General features: G+C 44.2%; 1 protein-coding gene across 4 annotated transcripts; it reads left to right on the top strand.

Moving 5' to 3' along the window:
* The first annotated feature begins 1,526 nt into the window (after positions 1 to 1,526).
* On the top strand, positions 1,527 to 20,020 carry LOC117406080 (choline-phosphate cytidylyltransferase B-like). 4 transcript variants are annotated; one of them, XM_059028089.1, is made up of 8 exons: positions 1,527 to 1,861; positions 9,872 to 9,971; positions 11,449 to 11,565; positions 12,923 to 13,074; positions 14,865 to 14,943; positions 15,492 to 15,634; positions 16,705 to 16,794; positions 18,144 to 20,020. In XM_059028089.1, exons 1-8 carry the CDS (start codon positions 1,790 to 1,792, stop codon positions 18,453 to 18,455), a joined length of 1,065 nt encoding a protein of 354 aa, XP_058884072.1. In that variant the 5' UTR covers positions 1,527 to 1,789; the 3' UTR covers positions 18,456 to 20,020. The 4 variants fall into 4 exon arrangements, with proteins under 4 accessions (XP_058884072.1, XP_058884069.1, XP_058884071.1 ...); XM_059028086.1 differs by having other exon boundaries at positions 1,530 to 1,861; positions 16,705 to 16,893; XM_059028088.1 differs by lacking the exon at positions 1,527 to 1,861 and adding an exon at positions 1,983 to 2,030 and having other exon boundaries at positions 16,705 to 16,893.
* Positions 20,021 to 21,290: the final 1,270 nt, after the last annotated feature.

Genomic DNA, 21,290 nt, shown 5'->3' with positions numbered 1-21,290 from the left:
ATTTACTACCGTTGACGAGCCTTTACCGTTTGATACGTGTGTGTGTGTGTGTGTGTGTGTGTGTGTGTGTGTGTATATATATATATATATATATATATATATGTATGTACTATGCAACCTTATTATAATTACTGCCGCTGACGAGCCTTCATCCTTGGTACTGCAACGTGGCGTAGTCAAAGTTTTCATTTATTGTGTGCAATTAAATTTACCCTGACAAATAACTATCATTTTCGATTAAGACAAATTTGTTCTGTGGCAGAAGAATCTAATTCTCTTTTGCTCAATTTTCTGTCTTTTTCTTTTTATTCTCTATCATGCATTTTTCAGGTCTCGTTTTACCAGGAAACTGGAGTTAAAGTTAAACTTTCATCATATGTGGTAAAATTAACAAGAAAGCTCCTAGATAGAATAAAAGAATAGCCTATAAATAAACAGCAGGTGTATTACTAGTCAAACACTGTACGTTAATCTGTTAAAGACCTTTGCTTTGCTTGTTAGTCATCGGTTTCAGTTAACCCCATAATGCATATCAGGAAACTGAAGCAGCTGCAATCAGCCAACTACAGTACAATTTATTATTATTAGTTTATTTAGCAGACGCCTTTATCCAAGGTGACTTACAGAGACTAGGGTGTGTGAACTATGCATCAGCTGCAGAGTCACTTACAATTACATCTCACCCGAAAGACAGAGCACAAGGAGGTGAAGTGACTTGCTCAGGGTCACACAGCGAGTCAGCTGGTCCTCTCTCTGGAAGTAGGGATGTCACGGACGGTATTCAATTCTAATGGTACGATAACCTTACAACAATACAGTACCACGGTTATCACCAAACCAATATAAAATCCATTAACATTTTTAAAGGAGGTATTTAAGGAAATGCACAGAGGTCATGTTCAGAATAAAAAATTAAAAACATGTAGAACTTTAAACAGCTCTAGCTGGATTTCCGTCCTCCGTATTTTAGCATTTTTAATATTTTAGCATATTTTCCCATTCTCTCAATTCTCTCAACGAATACAACGAACGTCCTGTATAAAAATACTTATTTTTAATAAGCACCCATTACACTGCAAAGTTCGCAACGGTTTTTCTAAGGGGAAAAAAATAGAGCTAGTAGGAGCCTACATTTACATACGAACTATGCTATGGATAAACGAGAGTGCAAGGGGGACAGACTTAAAATAAAAGAAGGAAAATACAAGGTGATTAGAAAGTACGTTTACCACATGATTTATCCTGAACATTACAAGACCGTAGCTGCTACACATTTAAGAAGGCTATTTGGGTGCTTCTGTCTAAATGGCGCAGTTTATCAGAAGAAAGCAGTTGCCAGGACTCCCTCGCGGTGTGCTTCTGTCTGAACAATAGCCGTCTGTTAAGGCCGGTTTTGAGATTATTCCTGCCTAAGCATGCCAGTCTGTGCTTGCCTCCACATCGTTGCCTTCAATTCAAGTTGGCAAAAGAGCTCAATTCTAATTGAAATGTGCCGGTGTCACGCGGTCGCGTTACCATACCGACTCCCTGTACTGAATCGATTGGGGTTGGGTGGGGTGGTGGTCTGTTCTGCAAAGCTTATCTTTGAGCGTAAATAGGATCGAGCAACCTGTCAACTCCCTTGTCGTAGGTCAAAGAGCCTGTGCACAAGTTGGCATGTACTTTGCCCAGTTTACTCTCGTCAGCGGGGTCACTGGAAGCTGCAAGCTCAGAGAGAGATACAGTCGCTGTTCCCAGGCAAAGAACGCGTGCCTTTAGCAAACACAGCTCGCCAGCGGCAGCTGCAGAGATGGTCGGGAGGAAGCGCAGAGGGCATAGAAGCAATGGACTCGTCCTTCATGACATCAGAGGACCCAGTAAGGTAACGACAGTTGGGAAAGGGTTTTGAGGAACCGCCTGTAATATTGTCAGCAAATTAACCAATCTTACTTGTGTGCTTTGGTAATAATGATTATAATCCTGTATTACTTCTTTACAGAACTTGTTGTATCGCAATGATTTCCAAAAGAAAACAGTATTTCTTAGTTAAGGTGCTTTACCAAAGGGACTACAGTTTCATGTTTGTTTAAATGCTCATAGTTCATATCAGCTGCTGGTGGTCTCAGTAAGTAACGGGATAACAAAAAAGTTTATGAGCACAAGCAGAAGGTGCTACAGGCTGGGAGTGTTCTAAAGAGAACACTCTGTCATGCAAAATAAAGTTCCGTACGATTTCATTTCAAAAGCTGCGCAAGGAACCTGCACGAGACTCCCGTCATCACTAGAAACCGGAGGTGTCCCTGGAGGAAAAAAATAGATCTGTTAAGTAAAAAAGGGAACTTTCTTTAGTGGAAAACAAAAACGAAAAAGCTGCAAAAATGTAGGAAAAAATATTTGAAGATTTTAAGACGGGGGAGGTCCCTGATGAGACACTCTGAAGCAATTAAAACCATGACTTTACAAACATGGTCTTACCTCACACTGGCATGAGCCCATACAGGTTAAATGGGACTTTCCAAAGTAGAAAGAGAGTGTCCACACTCCATTTATTCCAAATGTATTTAACCAGGATAGAACCCTTGAGATATGTGTCTCATTCCAAGGGGGTTCAAGGAATAACATTGTAACTCCAAGAGAGTAAATAAAGAGTCTGCAACCATGCGTCTTAACCACTGTGCAAAAGAGCCAGGCTCATCTGCATTCGTGGTTATAGAGCGTTCAAATCTTATCTCACCAAAAGGGGACGGAATCCTGAACGGCAGTGCATCACACAAAACTGTCCATTACACCCACACTGCAGCAGTGTAGCTAGAGCTCGCTCACACTGCAGCAGTGTAGATAGAGAGAGCTCACACTGCCGCAGTGTAGATAGAGAGAGCTCACACTGCAGCAGTGTAGATAGAGAGAGCTCGCACTGCAGCAGTGTAGATAGAGCTCGCTCGCACTGCAGCAGTGTAGATAGAGAGAGCTCGCACTGCAGCAGTGTAGATAGAGAGAGCTCGCACTGCAGCAGTGTAGATAGAGAGAGCTCACACTGCAGCAGTGTAGATAGAGAGAGCTCGCACTGCAGCAGTGTAGATAGAGAGAGCTCGCACTGCAGCAGTGTAGATAGAGAGAGCTCACACTGCAGCAGTGTAGATAGAGAGAGCTCACACTGCAGCAGTGTAGATAGAGAGAGCTCGCACTGCAGCAGTGTAGATAGAGAGAGCTCGCACTGCAGCAGTGTAGATAGAGAGAGCTCACACTGCAGCAGTGTAGATAGAGAGAGCTCACACTGCAGCAGTGTAGATAGAGAGAGCTCGCACTGCAGCAGTGTAGATAGAGAGAGCTCACACTGCAGCAGTGTAGATAGAGAGAGCTCACACTGCAGCAGTGTAGATAGAGAGAGCTCACACTGCAGCAGTGTAGATAGAGAGAGCTCACACTTGTTGTTTTGTGTCTGTTTTGTGATTCTGAATGCGATCTCGTGGGAACAGTCTATCTGGAGCACACATCGTGAACCTGCCATGACTTTGTTATTATGTAATGTTTGTTTTGCATCAGACCACGTCCTCACCTGATGAGGCCAGTACAGCCTCCCAGTGAAAGGATTAAGAATTAGCAAACCAAGAAAAAAAAACCTGTCTGCAACCTTTGCCCTGAAACAACGGCTTCTGCCTTTTCTGTTGTGTTGTAGAGGCTTGATTGCAATCCAGGTTGAAAGTGTAAAGACAACGCATCAGTGTGGAGCCAGGTAAACTGCCACATGCTGCAATCTGTGGACCTTCCCTTAGTCACCGTGCACATAGCCCAGCAACAGCTGATCAGACAAACCACTTCATTTTCCAATACCCCCCTTCAGGACAAAAGGATGTGTCAAATATAGAAAAATGACTCTTGAGCCCAACATTGAAAAGCAGTAAATATGTATTTTTCTATTATTATTATTATTACAAATATTGGGTCTGCAGGTGTTCTAATAACCCCAGTTCTTGATTTGTTTTGCCCTGTAGAAAGCTGTGCTGTTCTGTGAAGTTACGGCACGTTTGTATTATCTCCCCCACTTGCTGTAGCCCATTACTGTATGTGTATGTGATTATCAAGCAGCTCATCTTTGATGTGTTATTGTTCCAGCTTGACTCTAGAGCCTGCCAAGTCAGATTGCACAATTGAATAATAAATTGCAGCTGAGTGCTTGCAGAGTCCCAGGTCATTATTGCACGGAACTGGGCACCCCAGGCTAAGATCAGCAGCCTGCATTCAGCTGGGCTTGTGTAATCATACAGAGAGCCGAGGTCTTGTGCATACTTTCCCACTTCCCCTTCCTCCAGAGTGCATGGCACAATACTTAGCAAAAGCACGGCAGCTGTAAAACAACTTACCTCTGTGGAGACTGACTAAATAATGTCACTACTGTGTGTTCCTTTGATTTTTGGTTTTCTCACACAGTAGTGTCCCACAGTCAGATTCGGTTTTACAAATGCAATGCCTTGCTTGCTGTATACACCAGTCTTAGATCGTTCAGCCCTCTGTGCACTTTATAAGAAACCAGTGTTGGCTTACCGGTTTGTTTACATTACCGATGGTAGTTTTCAAGGGCGCTGGAACTCGGCGTGCTGGGGGTACGGCAGCACCCCCTTGGCTTTGCATGGCTTCCATCATATATAGGGGTTACAGTTTTGTTAAGTGGCTTTCAGCACCTCCGCTATAAAAAATGTTCCAGTGTCACTGGTAGTTTTAGATGCCGGCACACAAGTTTCCTCTCGCGAAGCTTTCTGGCCACCTGTCACTCGAATGTGAAATGAAAAAGCCCGCCCCCTGCCTCCAGCTGCAGCTACTACGCTATTACAGAAGTGCAGTTACAATATTTGACCGCCAGATGGCTCAGTAAAAACCCTGTCTGAAAGAATCAAAGGTAAACGACATCCTCTTGAAGGTAGCAGTGATTTCGCACACAACACCTCAAATGCTTCAATATCGTCTTACTTACAAGAGGCATACTGTAATATCCAGCATTTCCAGAAAGGCTGTCATCCCCTAATCTACAGTTAGGGCTTGATGCGACGGCTAAGCAGGTGATCAGGTTTATTCTAGTGGTCTAAACCACGTCAGATCTGAATCCTGGGCCCTGCTTAGTGTGCCCAGGTTATGACGCCCAGCATCTCTTACAGTGCAGGAGTGGGAGTGTCACTGTGAGAGTGCAGATCACCAGGAGGGCAGGCAGGTAATGAAAGAGCGACAGACTAGTCCAGTATGTAGACCCACTGACCTGTGTTGTGATCTCCCGTGACAGAGCACTGCTGGTAAAGGGGAGGGGTGAGTGTAATCTTAGTCTGACTGATATAAACGGGTACAGAGGTCATGCACATTTGTCAAGCTGCTTCCAGTCATCTGTTTTGTGTGTATTTGTTTGAGGTCGGGCTCACCTGCTGTTGAAAAGGATTAATAGTATTGATTATTCCGTGCTCTGGAGCACAGTAACAGCCTACCTGTTTAGAAGGACTGAACCGCATTCTGTAATATTCAGAAGCTGCATCACTCTGTTGCAGTCAGTCTCAGTCACAGAAGTGAGGGGTGATGGTACTGCAGGGTGCTCGGTTGGCAGGGGTTTCCTTGTCCGCAGTAACATTAGAAACAGCCTCAGTATCCTCCGGGACACTCTGGAGAGCAGACTTTGCTTCAGATTTCTCTAAGAGAATGAGTAATATTGAGGAATGGTCTCATAGTGCCAGTCGCTGGTAGCTTTACACCTTATTGACAGTAGTATGGAAGGTGTTTTCAAAGATCTTTTAATAACTTGCATACAGGTACACACTCCCCTGAAAAAACAGTCTTTTCCATTACACAGAGAATGAGGGGAGCAATAGCTCTCAGCCCTTTTCCCTATACAATTCGAATGCAATTTGGAGCTTATGTAATCTGTATCGCCCTCTGAAGGACAGACAAAGCCAGTCTAGCAGGCTCCAAACAGGAGCAATGGAAACTACCATACAGAATAAAGCCTTTAAATACTGTAGTTGGTTGGACTAAATAGTTATTGGAAGGCAGGGATTTCATTTGAGGGCTTGCAGTGAAACGCACGCCAGCACTGAAAAAACAAACAAAAAAAAACAGACAGTGTATTAATGCATGGAAGCATTAGAAATGGCCTTAATAAAACCAATGGAGGTTTTACATTTTTTATTAAATATCGCACTGAGAAAATAATTTGCAAGTGGCCATTTGAAAAATAGAAACACGCCATAACACTGTCAGCAGGGTGTAGAGGCACCAGAGGCATCCCGAGCAGCTCTGATTGGAGTCTGTAAGGTGTTTAAATAGAAACACGCCATAACAGTGTCAGCAGGATGTAGAGGCACCAGGGGCATCCCGAGCAGCTCTGATTGGAGTCTGTAAGCTGTTTAAATGGTTCTGGAGGGATACCCGATCATTCCTCATATATCACCAGAGGGAAATCTGCAGTGGAGCAGAGAGTCCTCCCTTCTGAGACGTGAAACAGCAGTCATTTCAATTAAACTGCACTTGCAGATCAAAAACCAGATCCATTAATTAATCTAGACGAAAAGAAATGGAAGCTTAACTTAATATGGCCAGGGACTGTACTGGCAAACACAACTGGGTATACAGTTTAATTATTAATGAAAACACATGAAAGTCACCTGCAGCATCTGTATCTGTGAAGCAGGGCTCAGTTGTGTCGAGGAAGCTGTTTCTCCTGTTTGCATGCCCAGTGGAACCCAGCACATCCCCAGCTTCGTTCTGAGTGGTGCTCCGAATACACCAGCCAACCAGTACACCCCATGTAAATGAGAGTACAGTCCTGTGCACCCCTCCCCCTCCCGTCTTCCTCCTCTGTGCTGGCTGGTTGTTATGGTGACAGTTCAAGGCTGTGCCTCGTTAGCTTATATTATTGTACAGTGCAGAGGGCCTGTGCTTCCTCCAGTGTAGAGAGAGCGGGAGAGGGAGGGAAGCAGGATAACAGTGCAAGCGCATCGCTAGAGACGGAAGAGCCGCAGACTGCCTTGGCAGCGAGCAGCACAATAGAGCAGACAGGCTTGACAGCTGCTAGGGCTGGCCTTGTTAGTGCTCAACACTGATGCTGAGTCACAGACAGGTTCCCTGCAAGCCCTTTCTGGTGTGCCTCCTCCTTCAGCAACCATGGAGGAAATCGAGCATACGTGCCCCCATCCCCGGACGGTGAGTGAGCCTTTTCTTTCTCTGTTGTTTCCTTCGTCATGCTGAAGAGGGGCAGGCAGCAGGTTCCAGGGCCGGTGTGTCGTGTGAATTACTGCGCTGCACCTCGCCTCGCCCTGCTGCTGCTGCTGCTGCTACTGCTCCTGTCTTTGGGAGGAGCAATGATGCCCACATTGCAAACCCCTCTACAAGGAAGCTGCTGCTTTTAATGAATGAAAAAAAAACCCTGAATGTATTGAACTGTTGTGCTGCATTTAGTCACAAAGAAAGGTGCTTTGTTAACCAGAAACTGATTGCATGCAGAATTGAATGCCATGTTCATCGCTGGAATGAAGAATGATCTGCTTGTCTGGCAGTGTGTTATGAATGTGCACATGCCTGCTGGTTCCAGCACACAGGTCCAGCAGCTGCTCTCTCATCCCCAAACCAGTACACCGGGTAGATCAATGGTCTGAGTGTGGCAAAAAACAGGCATTGTCTTCTCAGCACTCCAGAACTAGCCTGTTTTAAAGATATAAAAAATGGATCTCCTAAAACCACTCCATCGCAGACCTCAGCTATATTGTTATTATATTTAGAGATGTCATTAACAGGGCCAGTAAGTCACCGAGGCTGGGGGGAGACACCAGCGAGATTGATACAGAGACGAAAGGCTGCGTAGTGATGAATGGGTCATTATATTGTGAGGGTGTGGCCTTTGTTTGAAATGAGGGCAGAACATAGATACAGTGTTTGTAGTCACTGTTTCTTGCTGTGTTTTGTTTCTTTGCGTGTTTGCTTCTTACCATTTTATCGTGTCATAGAATACACAAGGCAACAAAAATGGTTCGGAATGTTTGGCTCTTGATTGGTTCCGAGGGATTTAAAGGAACAGTCACGTCTCATGGAACTCACAATGCAATTGCAACAACATGTTTAGGAGACAGTGGCAGCGAGACTGCATACGTATCCTCTGCGATGTTATAAGGGAACAAGCTCTTCACTAAAGGCACAATTATGGTCTAGCAGACCATTATCACAGCATGTGTGGTCATGGAAACAGAAGCTTTACAGTTCCACTACTGTGCATTAAAGCTTAAACATAGTATTTGCATATTATCAATCAAGCCTCAATTATTTTCTTTGCACGTGAAGCTGTTTTGAATTTTTCACAATTGTGTGTCTAAGTTACAGCACCTGTGGTCAGATCATGGCAGACTTCTGGTATAAACAGTCAAAAATACATCTATAAATGTGTTGTAACAGGCTGTAGCAGTACAGTGCTGTATGAACATGCGCGTCAGTCAAAGGCATGCATATAAATGTGTTGTAACAGGCTGTAGCAGTACAGTGCTGTATGAACATGCGCGTCAGTCAAAGGCATGCATATAAATGTGTTGTAACAGGCTGTAGCAGTACAGTGCTGTATGAACATGCGCGTCAGTCAAAGGCATGCATATAAATGTGTTGTAACAGGCTGTAGCAGTACAGTGCTGTATGAACATGCGCGTCAGTCAAAAGCATGTATAAGAAACCTTTGAATTTGCACTAAAGTATTGTTATAAAGTATATACAGTTGTAACAAAGGGTTCCTAATGAGCAGCACATTGGGTAGTACTGTAATGCGGTACCCACTCTGCACTGAATGAGTGTGTAGGGGAGAGATACACAGGACATATATGCATCATGCCAGAAATGTACAAACATAGGATACACTACAAACCACTGTCAAGCTCCATGTGTATTGAAGCACACAAAAAAAAAGTTGCCTGCTTTTTAATTATTCATGCATGGAAACCGCAGTTCCACAAGAGCTGGCCTCACTTAGATCATCCTTGTGTGTGATGTTTAAGTGCCCTGAATGCAGCCCTCGGACACAGCAGCTACCCACTACACAGTACCCCTGAGTCAGTACCTACACCCTGGGTGCAAAAACAGGTCAAATTCCATGTTTGCCTATATCTTGGCATCCTGTCTACCTGTTTTTTTTACTGGTGACGTATGAGCACTAACGGGATTTGCTGTTGTTGGATGAATGTGATGGATCCTGCCTAATGTATGCCTCTTTGAATCATATTGTATCCTGATTGGTTGATGCAGTGGAAGCCAACCTCTGATTGGCTGAACAGATTATTAAAATCCAATGCACAGAGTGTGGGCGGAGGCTTTCCATCAGTATACAGCTGCATGACATTTGCTGAATAAGAAATGTCACTTTCTTACTTTTGAGCAACTAAAAGCTAGTAAATGCTGTAGGATTATATTCGCTGTACTTTTCTTGGTTATGAAATAATCACATTTCTTGAAAATGTTTTACATTGGATTCTGTGAGGAACTGTTTTTAGCTTGTCCCATGCTTTGTTTCTGATTCCCTGGTTGCTGGACTGACGGGATGCACAGTGATTAGAAGGAATTCTACAGACCACTGGGAGTGTTGGAGCCTCTGCTAGCAACACGCAATCACTATGACTCTTATGAGTCCCATGATTCCAGCAACCAGGAAATCAGAGGCAAAGCATGTGTCAGGCTTCCTTACAGAATGCTGTGCAGACCCCCCAAATGACCTGCATTGCGCAGGTCAAGACTCATCTTTACAGAGCTCAAAAAGGTATTGCACTGGATGCTGATAACAGTGATAACGCACCTCAAAGGGAAGTCTAATGCAAGATGACCAGCGCAGTGCAAGTAGCAGCCTTGCTTACCCTACACATTAATTCCTGTCTGTTCTCTTCTCTTTCAGACACTGACAGAGCCGGCTGCGTTTGCAGAAGAGAGGAGCTGTCAGTGCCGAGCCCCTCATGAGAGGTTAACCATCACACAGGCCCGTCGCGGGACTCCAGGTTAGTCCGGACTACTCTGCTATTGGGCCCCGCAGGGCAGGGGGTGGGACTGGATCTTCTTTAGCACTCTGCCATTGTGAGCTGTTCACCATTGGCTATTGCCATTGCTTAAACAAAGATACAGCGCTTGGTATTAGATTCCTAGTATGTGTTCACGTGCGTCTGCTGCAGATTTTATAACAAAGGGAACGGGACTGCTTTGTTACCGTCACCTGTCATGTCTTTAAACCTTTAAACCAGTGAAAGAGCTTCAATCAGCATTTTAATCTTTTTGATGTCTTCCATATTGAGGCGCTTTCATTTATTTAGCTAGTTTTCAGCTCAGCTGAGCTCATCTGTCGATTGCCTCATTCTAGATAAGCACGCAACTCTGCTAAGTAGGGTTGCCAGCTGTCCCTGTTTTCCCTGGATCATCCCAGTTTTGAGGACGGTGTCCCGGGAATTCAATATGCCTTCCCAGGACAGTAAATGCCAGTAATATGAATTGGTTGTCAATACTATAGTAGTAATATGATTAATGTTTCCTATTGGATGAATAGAGGATTTTTAAAGAGGTCCTTTTAACACCCCCCTTCCATTCGGAGGTGGTGGTATTCTGTACCTCGGAGGTGGCGACCCTACGACTCAGACTTCAGAACAAGTCCCGCTCCGCATTGTATCATTGTACACAAGGAGAAGGGAGGACTCTTTTCAAAGTACTGTGCAATATATTTTGAATGAATGTTTAATATTAATTTAATTGTCCCAAAGGGTAAGACAATATGGGCCCTATCTAACCTTGTAGAACCCAGCAATCGTCGAGAGCATTCACATGAATACAGGGTTACCTGACATCCCAGGAAAACTGGAGCAATCACATGAATACAGGGTTACCTGACATCCTGGGAAAACTGGAGCAGTCACATGAATACATGGTTACCTGACATCCCGAGAAAACTGGGATTGTCCAAGATTTCAGCCTTAGATTTTTGTCCCGGTCAGAAACAGTAAAATTGTTAAATCATTTTTGCTGTTGTATTTACATTTTTCAAAGTACAAAACTGTATCAGTGTGCTCAGCAAGTTAACAGCAGAGTAATGCATTAGGTTGTGTCAGCGCCGTTCAGAACTAAAATGAACAATCTTATGGACTATTTGTTTAATACGTGTAATTCTGATTATGTGCAGATCACATGTTTAAATGAGAATAGCTGATCTCTTTTTCTAATCTGGCTTTTTGCACATTTAACATATTTTGATTAGATGATAATAGAAAGAAAATAATGAGTTGTTATGGACTGCAATAAATACACCCTATGTTAAATTTTTTAATTATGATTTTTATTACATGCTGTTATTTTAACGGCTTCCGAGTTGCTACGGTATCAGTGAATAAAGTCTCAGTTTTTCACTCTGGAAATGTGATAACCCTCCATGCATATGAGACCTGTACTGAGCTCCTGGGAGCCCTGAGCGCTGGTCTCTCTCTTGTGTTACAGTGGACCGGCCCGTGAGGGTGTACGCTGACGGGATATTCGACCTCTTCCACTCGGGCCATGCCAGGGCGCTCATGCAGGCCAAGAACCTCTTCCCCAATGGCTACTTGATAGTAGGAGGTAAATCTGAGCCCAGGCACACTGCAGGCTTCAGGGCTGCCTCTGGAATCCACTCAGGTCTTGATAGTAGGAGGTAAATCTGAGCCCGGGCACACTGCAGGCTTCAGGGCTGCCTCTGGAATCCACTCAGGTCTTGATAGTAGGAGGTAAATCTGAGCCCAGGCGCACTGCAGGCTTCAGGGCTGCCTCTGGAATCCACTCAGGTCTTGATAGTAGGAGGTAAATCTGAGCCCAGGCACACTGCAGGCTTCAGGGCTGCCTCTGGAATCCACTCAGTTCTTGATAGTAGGAGGTAAATCTGAGCCCAGGCACACTGCAGGCTTCAGGGCTGCCTCTGGAATCCACTCAGTTCTTGATAGTAGGAGGTAAATCTGAGCCCGGGCACACTGCAGGCTTCAGGGCTGCCTCTGGAATCCACTCTGTTCTTGATACTAAATCTGGTGGTTTTATGTCATTTAAATTTAGGAGTAAAAGCCTTTGAAAATCATCCCCCTTGGTTCTCCATTGATGATCAGTTATTCATGCCATCTGGCATTTGTCTGAGACGTTGGGATTTACTGTAATGATCTGAAGCTCTAAACAGCAGCAGATCAAACTTTAAATCTGATACTAGTCTACCAGCCTGGGTGATTTATTTATTAAATCCCTTATTACCGTCCATAGACAGTACAGATGGAGACGGGTTTGTTACAGGGCAGGCTGTAGCGAGACAGTTTTGTGATTTGCCACTGTATAGATAACATAGACCCCACTGGGTTATATACCATAGTACTATCTCCTCAGTCCATTATCTGGGTCATTCTCTAGTCCTCTGTCAACAGCAGCATGATGAAGAGGGACTCTCCTTGCATCCGCAAGCAAGGGTAGATTACAGAACACAGAATCAAAGTTTATGTAGCATGTCGTAACACTCGAATGTCTTAATTGGCTTAAAAAAGTCTTTGAGCCTTAACGCTTGTCGTTGAACTTACAAAGTTTCTATTCTAATTTGTAAATGTAGCTCTAGTGCTGAGTGTTTTACAGTTGTGGGTAGAGCGGGTCTCACTGTGTGGTGTTTGTGTTTGTCAGTAACGCCGCTCCTCTCCCTCTCTCTCTGTGTGCGTGTGTGCATGTGTGTGCGTGCGTGTGCATGTGTGTGTGTGCGTGCGTGCGTGTGCATGTGTGTGTGTGCGTGCGTGCGTGTATGTGCGTGTATGTGCGTGTGTGTGCGTGTGTGTGTGTGTGTGGGTGTGTGTGTGCGTGCGTGCGTGTGTGTGTGTGTGTGTGCATGTGTGTGCGTGCATGCGTGCGTGCGTGCGTGTGTGTGCATGTGTGTGTGTGCGTGCGTGCGTGTATGTGCGTGTGTGTGCGTGCGCAGTGTGCAGTGACGAGCTGACCCACAAGTACAAGGGCTTCACTGTCATGACGGAGGAGGAGCGCTATGAGGCTCTGCGGCACTGCCGCTACGTGGACGAGGTCGTGAGAGACGCTCCCTGGACCCTCACCCCAGAGTTCTTAGAGAAACACAAGGTGAGCTGATACCCGCTCCTTCAGTCACATCCACTATCATCTACACACCAAGGCATCTGTAACAAAGCCTACAACAGCTTCGCATCCCTTATAAAAGCTTCCCATAGTAAAAGCATAGCCAGTGTAACGAAGCACAGTGAAAGCATGGTAAATGCATAGGTAGGCATTGTGAAGCCCAGAAAGATATGTTAAAGCATATTAAGAAACTTGGCAAGCCATGTTAAACTATGGTAAATGCATAGTATAACTAGGAAAAGCATGGGAAAACTGCAAAAATGACTGTGCAAATGTATTGTTTGCTGCCATCAATGTCTCCATCTAAAATATGTAAGTAACTGCTAGAAGAGTTAGGATTAACTCTAACTCTAACCCAAACCCTAAAGTTTAAAGCCACCATGGTTACTCACAGTGATAGACATGGGTCCTGGTGGTTCACTATATACACAATTCAGTTCACAGCTTCCACCATTCAAGTTACCCTGTGTAACGGGCAGTGTTGTGTGATGCACGGCCGTTACGGATTCTGTCCCCTGTCGGTGAGATGAGAGGAGATTAAAAGCTCTGACACCATGAATACAGACGAGCCTGGTTCTTTTGCATTGTGGTTAGGGTGTTAATGCAGACGAGCCTGGTTCTTTTGCATTGTGGTTAGGGTGTTAATGCAGACGATCCCAGCTCTTTTGCATTGTGGTTAGGGTGTTAATGCAGACGAGCCCGGCTATTTTGCATTGTGGTTAGGGTGTTAATGCAGACGAGCCCGGTTCTTTTGCATTGTGGTTAGGGTGTTAATGCAGACGAGCCTGGTTCTTTTGCATTGTGGTTAGGGTGTTAATGCAGACGATCCCAGCTCTTTTGCATTGTGGTTAGGATGTTCGCTTGCGGTGTGCTGTTACACATGCTTGAAATACCAGTTTTATTCTTGGGTCTACCAGCTGCCTTCCCTTGTATGCAAACCAACAGTGAGAATGTTGGTATATTAATTCAACACAATCCTCAGAATGAATATAGAGGCATTTCTGTGGTGTCTCATCCACAGGCAGTGAGTGTCTGATAGTTTAATTCTCAGATCAAACGCCATTTACCATTTAAAAGCTCACTGGCAGCTGCAGCAGCATCATGAACTGTATTGTCAGTCACATCCATTAGCTCTTGGTCCAATTCATCATTCTTTAAATCAGGGGATTGAACTCAGCTTAACTGTACAACACTTAAAAGTAAAGTCCCAGTGAAATACACCCATGCATTTACATTCCATTGATTACACTCCAGAAGCTTAAGAGAACAAACACATCTTCCGAGCCAATAGAATGGGTGTTATTTATTTCAGACCTCATTGATGCATTGTTTCCTTTGCTTGATAGAGTCATTTATTAATGCAGCTATAATGAGGGGTGGCCAGCCCTGGTCCTGGAGAGCCACAGTCCTGCAGGTTTTCTGGGTATCTTAAGGTCATCAATGGCTAAAGACCTGGACATTTTTTAATGAAGTCATTGAGAAAGGTGGAAGGAAAACCAGAAGACCCCGTGGCTCTCCAGGACCAGGCTTGACCACCCCTGAGCGGCATGAACGAAGGCTGACATGGTTGGTCATTTTTGCCACTGAATACATTTCAAGCAGTTTTTTTTGGAATATTCTCATTTTGCCCCAGCACCAAGAGATTTCTTTTGTCAAGTTTTGTTAGAGATAACAATGATGTAACTACTCGCATGATGTAAGAATGAGCTCCACACATTCCCTTGGTCACAGGACGAGGGTGGGTGTGGCTCTGATTGATGTCTGTCTGTTTGCAGATTGATTTTGTTGCTCACGATGACATTCCGTACTCTTCTGCCGGCTCGGAAGATGTCTACAGGCACATCAAGGAAGCAGGTGAAAGCAGGGTTTTGTGTCTTTTCATCAAGGGCTGCCTCCTTGCTGTGCTGGTTACTGCAATGCAAATCAGTAGAGGAAGCGCAGGGGTCTTTCCTTAAAGCAGCTGTTAGTCCAAATGAACCTTTAATCTGTCATGTGCTACAAATATTATGGGATATACTAAATACCTTTGAACCGCTAATGGGAAACTAAAAATGAGAACCCTTTTGGATCACCTCAGTCGATCCATAGGTAGATGCCCTCTGAAAGCTAGCAGGACATTATCTTGAAATTTGAATTAAATGTTACATTTCAAGCAGACCAAGCGATCCAGGTTATAGGGCGCATCCTGCACTCCACGCGGAGTGCCTTTACCGGATACGCCACTCGGAAGCCCCCGTTTTATTCTGGGATATACAGTAATGGGCAAGTGGTTCTTCTGTCATATTTGTGATTAGTTGAGCGCAAGCCTCTTAGGCTTACTGGACATTTGATAAGAATGTATAAAGTGAAGAGGAGCACTCACATACCGTACATAGCTTAATTGCTTGATTTCTCTCAATCAGGCATGTTTGCACCGACACAGCGAACGGAAGGCATCTCCACCTCTGACATCATCACGAGGATTGTGCGCGATTACGATGTGTACGCCCGTCGCAACCTGCAGAGGGGCTACACCGCCAAGGAGCTCAATGTGAGCTTCATCAATGTGAGTAGACCTGGAGCCTGGCTTCATGAGCGCAAACACCTGCTACAGCTCAGCATCTCATCCATTCATTAAATACCTCTTCATCAATGTGAGTAGACCTGGAGCCTGGCTTCACGAGCACAAACACCTGCTACAGCTCAGCATCTCATCCATTCATTAAATATCTCTTCCTGTGAGAACTGAGGCCAAACAGAGGTAGTCATGTCATGCTAGATGCTTTAGGAAAGTGCTTCTGAAACTGGGGTCCACACAAAATGATGGAAACTTTTTTTTTTCTTAAACCTAATTTTTATTATTGAGTTGTATTATTATTATTTGTTTATTTAGCAGACGCCTTTATCCAAGGCGACTTACAGACACTAGGGTGTGAACTATGCATCAGCTGCAGAGTCACTTACAACTACGTCTCACCTGAAAGACGGAGCACAAGGAGGTTAAGCGATTTGCTCAAGGTCACACAATGAGTCAGTGGCTGAGGTGGGATTTGAACCGGGGACCTTCTGGTTACAAGCCCTTTTCTTTAACCACTGGACCACACAGCCTCTTATAACAAGTACGTGTAATTTACAAAAGGTAAAAACACAAAGTGTATAATCCAAGTGCATAGTAGAAATTGGATGACTCATTAATATGTGAATGTATTATTCACATATTACCCTTTATAATGCAAAACAAGGAGCAATTATATGAGAACACATTTTTTAAATGTTACAGCAGTGTACTGGCTTAATTCAGATTCTGAGTTTGCCTTTTCTGGGGAGAGCTTCTCTTTTGTAGAACAACACATTTAATGCAGGGAAAGCGGTATTTCCCTGATGTGCTGCGAGACAGACTGGCCTTGAGGTATATTAAATATTCACTTTCACTGCAGTGCAGTTTTTCATTACCTCAGTTTTCAGCTAAGATCTGTATTCAAAATTAATTTTTAAAGAAAAAAAACCTGATTTTAGAACTTTTGTAGATTTCAGCTTTGATCATTTCAGAGCCACACATGTAAGTAGGACTGAATTGTAACAGGAAGTAGCACCACGACTCTCTGACACAAAGCATCTTCCTTCATCTTCCCTTAGGAAAAGAAGTACCGTTTACAGAACCAGGTGGACAAAATGAAGGAAAAAGTGAAGACCGTGGAGGAGAAATCCAAACACTTTGTTTATAAGGTAGAGGAGAAAAGCCATGACCTGATTCAGAAGTGGGAGGAGAAGTCCAGGGAGTTCATCGGCAACTTTCTGGAGCTGTTTGGTCCTGACGGGACTTGGGTCAGTATGAGCAGGAGCCTGGCTTGTGGACTGGAGGCTGGGTCTTCAGATTCTGTGTCATAATACAGACAGGAGCGCACCACTGAGCAAACTGGCTCTTTCCAGGGCTCGGGCTAGGGCCAAACTGAAAGGAAACAATATGCTTTTGTGAAGAAGTAATAAATATTGCACTTCTTCCAGCCTCAAGTATTGAATCACTGATCTGGCCTTAACACTGCTAATGCTCTCATATATTCTTGTGGTGAGATTCTGAAAATAATTACTTACTCTCCTGGAAATTCTCTTTCCAGCAACTAATGTGTACAAATCTCTGCAGGTCATTTAATCAGATTGTATGGCTTTCCTTCCAGCACCAGCGCAGCAGCGTCTGTTAAATAGCAGCTGATAAGGGCAAAAAGGCAGAGACTTTGCATGCATTCCGCGCAATCCTGTTCATTTTCTTTGTCCGTTGGGATGCATAGTATTAACTGTGGCAAGGAGATTCATTTTGCATGTCTGTATAGCCACTCACAGTTGAATTGAACTGATACAAATTAGAAGTCTTCCCAGAAGGATCAAATTAATTTAGACAGTAAATGAACTAGTGAGAGCAGAGTTTCCCAACCTGTGGTGTGTGGACAAATCCCACTGCATCCACTTCTATGCACTGCCTTCACACATTTCTGCACTACAGTCCATGTCTGTTGTGTTAATCCAGATGTTTTGGCCCCATGCTGGTTGAAGTCTATGGGGCAATCCCTAAACAATAGGGATGTTAATATATTAGAGTTTAAATGTTTAGAATTGCATTTATTTATTCAATATTTATTATGAACACATGCAGTCTCATACACATGAATGTTTTGGTGCATCATAAAAATGAACAGCACTCTGATGGAGGGGGCTTTTGATTGGGTACAAATAAAAAATAAGTTAAATGGAAATTAAACAGAACTTAAAATCCCTAGTGAACACCATGAGAAAGGTTGTGAAGCACTGGGGTAGACACAGCCCACTTGCTGAAAGACTTTGTATTGGCACACTTTTCCCTTCACCTATCTCATGGGCAGTGATGCACTGCCGTTGCAGATTCTCTCTCCTGTCGGTGAGATGAGAGGAGGTTAAAAGCTCTAACACCACGAATGCAGACGAGCCCGGCTCTTTTGCATTATGTTAAGACGCTCGCTTGCGTTGCGCGGGGTTGGCGGTTTCGCGCCCCGCCCCCTGCCTTGTTACTTCACTGTATTTCATTTACTCATTTTTAATTACAGAAGCAGGTGTTTCAAGAAAGAAGCGGTCGGATGCTGCAAGCCCTCTCCCCGAGGCAGAGCCCCACAGGCAGCCCCACGCGAAGCCCCACGCGAGAGCGCTCCCCCTCCCCCACCTCCCGCTGGCCCTTCAACAAGACCTCCCCGCCCTCCTCCCCCAAGGCAGCCTCGGCCTCCGTCAGCAGCATGAGCGAGGGGGACGAGGACGAGAAGGGGGGAGAGGGGCCGCCAGCGCTGGAGAGAACCTCACGACCGACAGCATCCCTCATCAGAGCTCCATCTCAAACCAGCAGCCTTCGGATGCAAGTCTCTTAAGTGTGCTTCAAAGAAACGTGGGCGTGGCACTTTCAACGGAGCGTTTAGGTGCGCAAATATTACCAATCTTGATTATATTCAGGAACTGGATATACTGTATCGTACCCAACCCTCACCACTTCCTACTTAAAGCACTTTGTGGTAATTACTGTTATTATTATTAATGTTATTATCATCATCAATTATGAACCTGGGAAAGATTGAAAAGCATATTTTAAAATCATTAAAGAGAAGAGTGTTTGTAGAAATATCTAATCCTGCTCTGTTTGCCCATTATTGGCTCACAAAGATGCAGTTTCATTAATGTTCTTATTCTTCTGTAAACCTTTAGGACACCCCCTCAATCTAACTGTTATTTTAAATGCAAGATAAAAAGGAGATGTAATTGTCATCAAATACACAGAGCGGTAATGCACTACATGTCCAGAAGGGGGCATTAGTGTATATACTTATTAATGTCAATATACTCCAGCAACTTGATCAAATTATTTTCTTATCTGTGGCTCATTTAATGTGCTGTGTTACTAGCCACACATCTTTAGGCATGGTAACAGGATAAGATTGTTTTAAGCCCCTGCAAAATCACTGCTGGGAACTAAGACCAAGTCTAACGTTATATCATCATGATGTAAAGATGTAAAGACTGTAACGGACAGTACCTATAAAAAAAACTGCTGGTGTCAGCTGTTCTTAACATCACACCCAGGGATGGAAAGAAGGCTCCTGTTGCATAGCAATTTGATCCAATCCTGGTTTTGCTACGAGTTTAAGACGACACACCTGGAATCGTTACCTATACACTGGGGCTAATCGAGATTGTATTAAAACCTGGAATGGGTGAAACTTCTATGCAATAGGAGTCGTATTGCCATCCCTGGTTGCACCTGCTGTACTCTGTGGTAACTACAACCGCTGCCTTTATGCATCAAGCTTCCCGTGTACTGCTCAAATCCCCATTTGTTTCTAAACTTTATTTTAGACCGGATTATGACGTTTGTGTTCTCCAGTGTAACCTTCAATCAAACATGCAAGGGACAATATTCAGATCAAGTGCAATAGCTGCATTTACGAGTTAGGACCGAAGTCATGCCAAAGCAAAATAAAATATGAATTCAAATAATTAGTCAATCCCAAGCTTCTCATGTGTCGTAGAGTGTTCTCCTAGGAGAGTAGAACACGTGATATGTTTCAGCACACTCTGCTCGTGTCACGAGTGTTCGGTGAAGTATGGGTGTGTTTTGATTAATTATTATTTTGTTTTTTATTTTATTTTTTACAAATGAAACAGCTTTTTATGCAAGCAAAAATAAAAATGTACAAACATGACACTTCTGAAATGTATTTTGATAGCAGCCCTCGTTCATCCAACACTCCTGCTTAGATGGCATCGGGTGGGGGTGGTTTAGTTTTTTTTTGGTCGTGATTTTTTCAACTGTGAACAGCATCCTGGATGTATTAAATTTAAACCAGGATGATTATTCAACTTCTTATTGGTAGCCTCAGAAGAGGCAACAAAAAAAGAATCCCTTTACTGAAGCGAAAATAAAACTGGAAAGATCAACAAAGACCGGGTCTTGTGTTTTGTATGCTTACCGTAGTTGAGGTGTGTGTGTGTGTGTTCAATGTTTAAGTGCTGAAAGTAAGTTCTGTGGACGATCCAGTAAAATAGTGATGGTGTTTATAAAAACATGCTTGTTGATACTCACAGGACCAGTGCTCTACACAGAACAGTCTGCTGCGCTCAGCATCATGAACATGCAGTTATTCAATCCAGGTCCTCAAGTACCTCCAACAGGCCAGGTTTTTGTTTCAACCAGGGACTAAATATTTGCTTTAAACCTGGAATAGTTTTCCAGTGCAGCACTTACACATCCTTTGAGACTTGAGGAGACGCTCTTCACCAGACAATACAAATTAAATTACATACATACATTCAAACTGAATGCAATAAAAGCTTAGGCTATAAATGGGTACTAGAGGAAAGTAGGCAATTCAAAACATTTTTTATATAATGGCTATGACAAGTCCATTTGCAGTAGTCCATACCTTCTTTATAGGTGTGCGTTGTAAATACTGAATACTGTATACCACAATTATCTTACAAATACCAAGCAATGTGCTTTAAAATACACCACCCCAAACTGATATACCTCCCAATTAGGAATTCCCAAACACTTTTCCACTCGCTGCAGCAATTCCTCACAGCTTAGGAGACCCAAAGGTTCAGTAGGCGTCCTCCGATCCCACCAGCTTCCTTTTTCACCCAGGAACCTGAGAGTGGATGTCAGCGAGCTACCGACCTCTGGTGGACAAAGGCCAGCCCTGCAGGTGTTCGCCTTTGGCCTCACTGGGCCAGCAGGGTTCACTGTAGCACGATGAGGAGAAACAGTCCCTGCCGGTTTTGTCTCCTTAACCCACGGGAGCTCCACAGCCAATGGGACGCTCCCTTCAGAATCCGCAATGAAAACCAGCCTACTTCGCACAGACAGGACGTGAACCTGCGCAGTATGACTCACCTGAGCTTCTACCAGGTCAGCCACTCGGGCACAGACAGGACATGAACCTGCGCAGTATGACTCACCTGAGCTTCTACCAGGTCAGCCGCTCGGGCACAGACAGGACATGAACCTGCGCAGTATGACTCACCTGAGCTTCTACCAGGTCAGCCACTCGGGCACAGACAGGACATGAACCTGCGCAGTATGACTCACCTGAGCTTCTACCAGGTCAGCCACTCGGGCACAGACAGGACATGAACCTGCGCAGTATGACTCACCTGAGCTTCTACCAGGTCAGCCACTCGGGCACAGACAGGACATGAACCTGCGCAGTATG

Source organism: Acipenser ruthenus, chromosome 8, assembly GCF_902713425.1.
Source record: "Acipenser ruthenus chromosome 8, fAciRut3.2 maternal haplotype, whole genome shotgun sequence".
Lineage (NCBI taxonomy): Eukaryota > Metazoa > Chordata > Actinopteri > Acipenseriformes > Acipenseridae > Acipenser > Acipenser ruthenus.
This window is presented reverse-complemented; position numbering and strand designations above follow the sequence as displayed.

Coding starts and splice junctions, on each gene's coding strand:
- LOC117406080 (XM_059028086.1), top strand. CDS start 1,790: ATGGTCGGGAGGAAGCGCAGAGGGCATAGAAGCAATGGACTCGTCCTT. Junction 11,566..12,922: donor TGGCTACTTGATAGTAGGAG/GTAAATCTGAGC, acceptor GTGCGTGCGCAG/TGTGCAGTGACGAGCTGACC. Junction 14,944..15,491: donor CAGGCACATCAAGGAAGCAG/GTGAAAGCAGGG, acceptor TCTCTCAATCAG/GCATGTTTGCACCGACACAG.